Source organism: Gadus chalcogrammus, chromosome 1, assembly GCF_026213295.1.
Source record: "Gadus chalcogrammus isolate NIFS_2021 chromosome 1, NIFS_Gcha_1.0, whole genome shotgun sequence".
Taxonomy (NCBI): domain Eukaryota; kingdom Metazoa; phylum Chordata; class Actinopteri; order Gadiformes; family Gadidae; genus Gadus; species Gadus chalcogrammus.
In genome coordinates this window covers 27,850,566-27,856,450 of record NC_079412.1, presented here as the reverse complement: position 1 = coordinate 27,856,450, position 5,885 = coordinate 27,850,566, and the positions used below count along the sequence as shown (strand labels likewise).

The following is a 5,885-nucleotide window of genomic DNA, read 5'->3' as shown; positions in this document are numbered from 1 at the left end:
CAGGTTCAGATGAAGCTGGAGGCGGTGGACAAGAGGAGCCCGGGGCTGATCAGAGTGGCCACGGTGGAGGAGATGGACACGCACCGCATCAAGGTACTCCCCCTGGTTCATAAGGACCCCCCCCTGGTTCATGAGGTACCCCCCCTGGTTCATGAGGTACATCCCCTGGTCATGAGGTACCCCCCCTGGTCCATAGGGATTATACCCTAACCGCATCAAGGTACCCCCCCTGGTTCATAAGGTACCCCCCCTGGTCCATAAGGTACCCCCCCTGGTCCATAAGGTACCCCCCCTGGTTCATAAGGTACCCCCCCTGGTTCATGTGGATTATTCTTTACTGATACAATTTGACCCTTCAGCTATTCATTATAAGGATATGAATAAGGTAGAAATCAAAAACTTCCTACCTTCACAAAGAAACGTTGTTCAGCCCACAGACTGTAGGCTGCATGTAGAAACTAGTTGTTTCTTTGGTATTGTCTATTTGATTTATAAGCTATTAGGTCTGCAATCAACACAAAGATTGCATTCATTTCTGTGTGTGTGTGTGTGTGTGTGTGTGTGTGTGTGTGTGTGTGTGTGTGTGTGTGTGTGTGTGTGTGTGTGTGTGTGTGTGTGTGTGTGTGTGTGTGTGTGTGTGTGTGTGTGTGCCACCCAGGTGCACTACGACGGCTGGAGCCACGTGTACGATGAGTGGATGGACTCGGACCACCCGGACATCCACCCGGTGGGCTGGTGTGAGGCCACAGCCCACCCCCTCAAAGTACCGCCCAGCGACCCCAAAACACAGAGCTCCCACGGTTAGAGAGCCTCTCTCACTTCCTAACTCACTCACTCACTCACACACACACACACACACACACACACACACACACACACACACACACACACACACACACACACACACACACACACACACACACACACACACACACACACACACACACACACACACACACACACTCAGAGGACCTCCTTCGAAGTGATTATGATAAGATAATTGATCCCAGATTTTGATTCGTATTGGTATGGGTATGTCGAGAACGATGTGGTCTTGGTTTGTATGTGTGTGCGTTCATGTCTGCGTGCATGTGTGTTCATGTGCTTGCGTGTGTGTGTGTGTGGGTGTAGGTCCAAAGGAGATCCCTGCCATTGGCCAGTCCAGTTTTCCCGCCTCTGCGCCGTGTAAACCAATCAGCCACCCGAGAACCAACAAGTACAGCTTCCACCACCGGTCAGACCCCTTCCCGACTCTCCCTCCCGTCAAACTCGTTTTTATTAATGATGAGTCAGAATCATGTTTTTATGTCAGAATATAGGATTCAACACGATTTACGTAACTGTATTGACTGCAGATTGTACCTGAACACAGAGAGAGGCCAAACGTACATTAAGCCCGTCAATCAAAGTCCATCTAAAGCTGCTGTTGACATGCCCCTTCCTATCGTCAGACGACGAGTCGTTTTCTATTCCTAGTCTGTCTGGGGCACCACATGCGGTGGAAGGTTTTAAGTCTCCGGTTTGTTGGAACGCATGCTGCGGTTTTTTGGGGGAATCTGAGCAATATTTCCTCTTTTTTTTTTATGAAGTGCGTCCACATTGAAGAATCCTAGTTACCAACCTCTTTCTTCGAGACAGGAAATGTCCAACCCCAGGATGCGACGGTTCCGGCCACGTGACTGGCCGCTTCACCGCCCATCACTGCTTATCCGGCTGCCCATTGGCTGAACGCAACCAGGGACGACTTAAGGCGGACCTTTCAGACACAGAGTCCAAGAGAAACCTTTTCTTTGGCCAAAGGAACAAAAAGACCCACTACCGTGGCAGGTATGGTGTGTGTGTGTGTGTGTGTGTGTGTGTGTGTGTGTGTGTGTGTGTGTGTGTGTGTGTGTGTGTGTGTGTGTGTGTGTGTGTGTGTGTGTGTGTGTGTGTGTGTGTGTGTGTGTGTGTGCGCCTGTGCATGTGCATGTATGAGTGCATCTCTTTCTGTAATAATAATACTAATACCATCTTCCTAACTTTTCCGTGGTTAGGATTGGTCGTCCTCCAAAATACAGGAAAAACCAGCAGAGAAGCTACCAGAGTGAGTCTATTCAGCACTTACAGGGTACACACACACACACACACACACACACACACAAACACACACACACACACAAACACACACACACACGTGTGAAGATGTCTTCCACTTAATAAACACAACAAGGAAAATTGCATCATAAACTGTATTATTATTATATTCTAAAAGTATATAATCTATTTATGCATTATTCAATATATATTGAAAATTGTAATCAAAATAAATGTCCATTCGAAATCAATACAAATTCGTAACGTGATGCGAGGTGAAGTAACATTGTGACTAACTGATTATTGTGTGTGTGTGTGTCCCCAACACGCCCCCGCAGACATGACCTCGGAGGGCGTGTACCCGTCCCTGTTCATGTCGGCGCTGACCGTGCAGTCGGACCGCGCCCTGTCCCTCTGCTGGGAGCAGCACTGCAAGCTGCTGCCGGGGGTCCAGGGCATCCACGCCAGCCAGGTGGCTGCCTGGAGCATCGACGAGGTGGGCCTCCGTTCTAACTTTAGTCCCAGGCTTCGACGGAGAGGGGCGGCCCTTTATGGTGTCTCCACTTTTTGGATGATGTCCGACGTGATGCGTGTTTAGTAGGGCCGCGCAACAACGATTAACAGCTTTAATCGCGATTAATCGCCTGGTATTAATAATAATAATTGATCCGTTTTTTATAGCGCATATAGCGCAATATAGCGTATTGGTGAGTTAACTCGCGATTAATCACACTTATATTTTAAATCCACTCCAATTGAAGTTAAATGAGATTATCAAATGGAGAGACGCATTATCATTCATGCCGAATGTACTTAATAAGCAAAAACTAGACCAAGTGATCTTGAGAGAGTTTTATTGACTCACTCACTGTGGGTTGAATATGAAACTTACGGAACACCACGGATTTGGGAATTGTAAACGGGCAGTTAATGAGTACAATTGTAAGTGTAGTTAAACTCAAATAAGTATGCTCACAGATTTGGGAATTGTAAACAGGCTGTCGATTACTGCAATTGTAATCAGGCAGTCACTTGCTGCAAGAGTAATTGAATGGAAAGTAAGTGCAAAACAAAAATGATTTCTGATATGAATGTTGACATTCTGCGGGCAAAACCGGTGGGGGGGGGGGGGGGGATTTCCGACCCTTAATTCCCGACTGTTATCTCAGGTGGTTTCAGGTGTTTTCAGGTGCGTGCCTCATGACTTTAGGTGTCTGAATGAAGCTCAGAGGATACAGGAGGGGGCAGCGGGGTGATTGATGGAGGCCAGGCCGCTATGGGCGATAAAGTTGTCAAAACACGGCGTTGAACGGCTTGTTCTGCGCCTGCATGGAGGTCGCCCTCCGCCCTCTGTTGTTATGGAGGAGGAATAACAGAAGTGATAATAATAATAATAATAATAGTGATGCAACTCCATTCCAGGTCTTTGGGTTCGTCCTCAACCTGACCGGCTGTGAGGACCAGGCTCGCCTCTTCAAGGATGAGGTGAGCGAACGGTCACAGTGTGAACTAATCAGTAGACACATGCACCGGATCGACTGCATTTATACTGCGCTATCACGGCCAGCCGAGACTCGAAGTGCTTTACAATATTGTGTAACGTTCACCCGTTCATGCACACATTCACACACCGACGGCGGACGTCAGAACCGCAAGGCAGCGGCCAGGCCGTCAGGAGCAGTCAGGGTGAGGCGCCTTGCTCGGGGAAACCTCGACACTCGGAGACGGGGATCGAACTAGCAACCTTCCGGTTACCAGCCCACCCATATCCTACCTCCGGAGCCACATGCCGCCCATATATAAGGATAAGGATCATAAACCAGTTTTAGTTTATATTAGAGCTGTCAAGCGATTAAAATATTTAATCGTGATTAATCGCATTAATGTCATAGTTAGCTCACGATTAATCGCGATTAATCGCAAATTATTTTTCTATGCTAAATATCCCTTGATTTTTTTGTCCCATAATTCTTCTCATTTTAATTCTCTTATCAACATGGTGAAGTGCATCGGCTTGCCTTGTGCAAATGTTTTTTTATTGATAACAACATTGGCATATACTGATCAAAACAGGACGATACAAAAAAAGAGCCTATAGTGCAATTAAACGACTGCTTTGAACAAATGTCATTTGAACATAGCAGTCAGGCTACTGCTTCTTTGTTTTGAGCCAAAAAAAAAAAAGTTGTATTTTTTTTTTTTAATAAAAAAATTGCGTTAATCGCACGATAATTTTTTTACCGTCGTTAAATTTGGTTTGCGTTAACGCCGTTAATAACGCGTTTAACTGACAGCTAGTTTATATGTTATCACATCATTTCTAAGAACATGTCAAATTGGAGACATAAGTAAATGCAAACATTTATAAATGGTTCTTCCTCAGAATATTTGGCGCTGCGTTAACGATACATTAAGGGCATTTAGCGGACGCTTTTATCCAAAGCGACTTACAGCCATTCACTCACCGACCGCGCAGCCACGCAAGGCGACAGCCAGCTCGTCAGGAGCAGTCAGGGTGAGGCGTCTCGCTCGGGGACGCACTCGACACTCGAACTAGCAACCGTCTGGTTCAAAGTCGACCCGCCCGCGCCCCCTCCTGGTCCAGGCCGACCCTGCCGCGGTGCCCACGGAACCAGTGAGTGTTGGAGTGTGTGTGGTTGAACCCGAATGGCAATGTCTCCCGCAGATGATCGACGGCGAGGCCTTCCTCCTGCTGACCCAGACGGACATCGTGAAGATCATGAGCATCAAGCTCGGCCCCGCCCTCAAGATCTCCAACGCCATCCTCATGTTCAAGAGCACCGACGAGGGGCTCAAGTGACCCCGCCCCCCTCGCCGGCTTCACAGGCCAATCATCATGTGCCAAACCCATCCCATTGCTGAGAAAACAAAAAACAACGACAACAACCACCGCCTCCACCTCCACCTCCACCCCCACCCCCCCAACCTCCATCCGTCTTGTTTCCCATGCCCATCAGAGGAGGGGGGGGGGGGGGGGGGGGGGGGGTGGCGTTCTGACCCGGGGTCTTAGGCGCCATGGCGATGGGTCAGCTGCGAACCGTGACCGTGTTGCAGAGTACCGTACGGCCCCGCCTCTCACGCCCACCAACGTCTGGAGGAACCCGAGTACAACAGGTGGATTCGGCAGGGGGGCGGAGCCACAGTGGACTGCGGTCAGACGCCCCCCGACCAATGAGAACACACTTATTAGGGAGAACTACAGAGTGGTGAATCCCATTCATCCCCGAAGGAATTAACGTTGACGAGAGGACCCTGACGATGTGAGATTAACGAGACTATGTTCGGAACAGGGCGGGACTTCTTCTGAGATTAGCTTTCTACGATACACTTGATTTGCCGTATTACAGAGTTTTTTACTTCAGGGTATGAAACTGCAACCTGGTGGATTGTGACACAGAATCAACTGGAAAGTCGACCTGGAAACCGTTAGGAAAAGGGCAGGTGCTTGCAAAAGATACATGGCTTGGTGATTGGATGAACCATCTGTCCGTCACGTATCACGCAGATCACGTGGTTTCTGCAAGGGCACCGATTGGTCCGAACCGCTGTGGTTTCAGACGCAAGCGCAGCACCTGAGGACCGGTGTGGGTGCCAGATTGACTCGGCTGCCAGATGGACTCGGGGTCCTGCGCTTACAGATGACGTATCGACGCTTGACGTGTCGACACAAGCCAACGGACAAAACCCGGAAGGGTTGTTTATAAAAGGGGCTCATTCATGGACATAAACAGAAGGCTCAATCCGATTTGGTTTTGATTTCATTGAACGCAGCCCGTTCTTTCGCACAAACA

The 5,885-nt window shown here is 48.8% G+C and overlaps 1 protein-coding gene across 1 annotated transcript in view; it reads left to right on the top strand.

Moving 5' to 3' along the window:
* The window catches only part of l3mbtl1 (L3MBTL histone methyl-lysine binding protein 1), a 13,279-nt gene extending 8,252 nt beyond the window's left edge, over window positions 1–5,027 (top strand). Inside the window, exons 15-22 of the mRNA XM_056602079.1 lie at window positions 1–93; window positions 659–800; window positions 1,132–1,234; window positions 1,639–1,827; window positions 2,034–2,083; window positions 2,412–2,569; window positions 3,496–3,558; window positions 4,760–5,027. The exon at window positions 1–93 is cut by the window's left edge and continues 18 nt beyond it. Coding sequence (XP_056458054.1) covers window positions 1–93; window positions 659–800; window positions 1,132–1,234; window positions 1,639–1,827; window positions 2,034–2,083; window positions 2,412–2,569; window positions 3,496–3,558; window positions 4,760–4,894 — 933 coding nt within the window. The 3' untranslated portion in view covers window positions 4,895–5,027. The remainder of the gene's footprint in view (window positions 94–658; window positions 801–1,131; window positions 1,235–1,638; window positions 1,828–2,033; window positions 2,084–2,411; window positions 2,570–3,495; window positions 3,559–4,759) is intronic.
* Window positions 5,028–5,885: the final 858 nt, after the last annotated feature.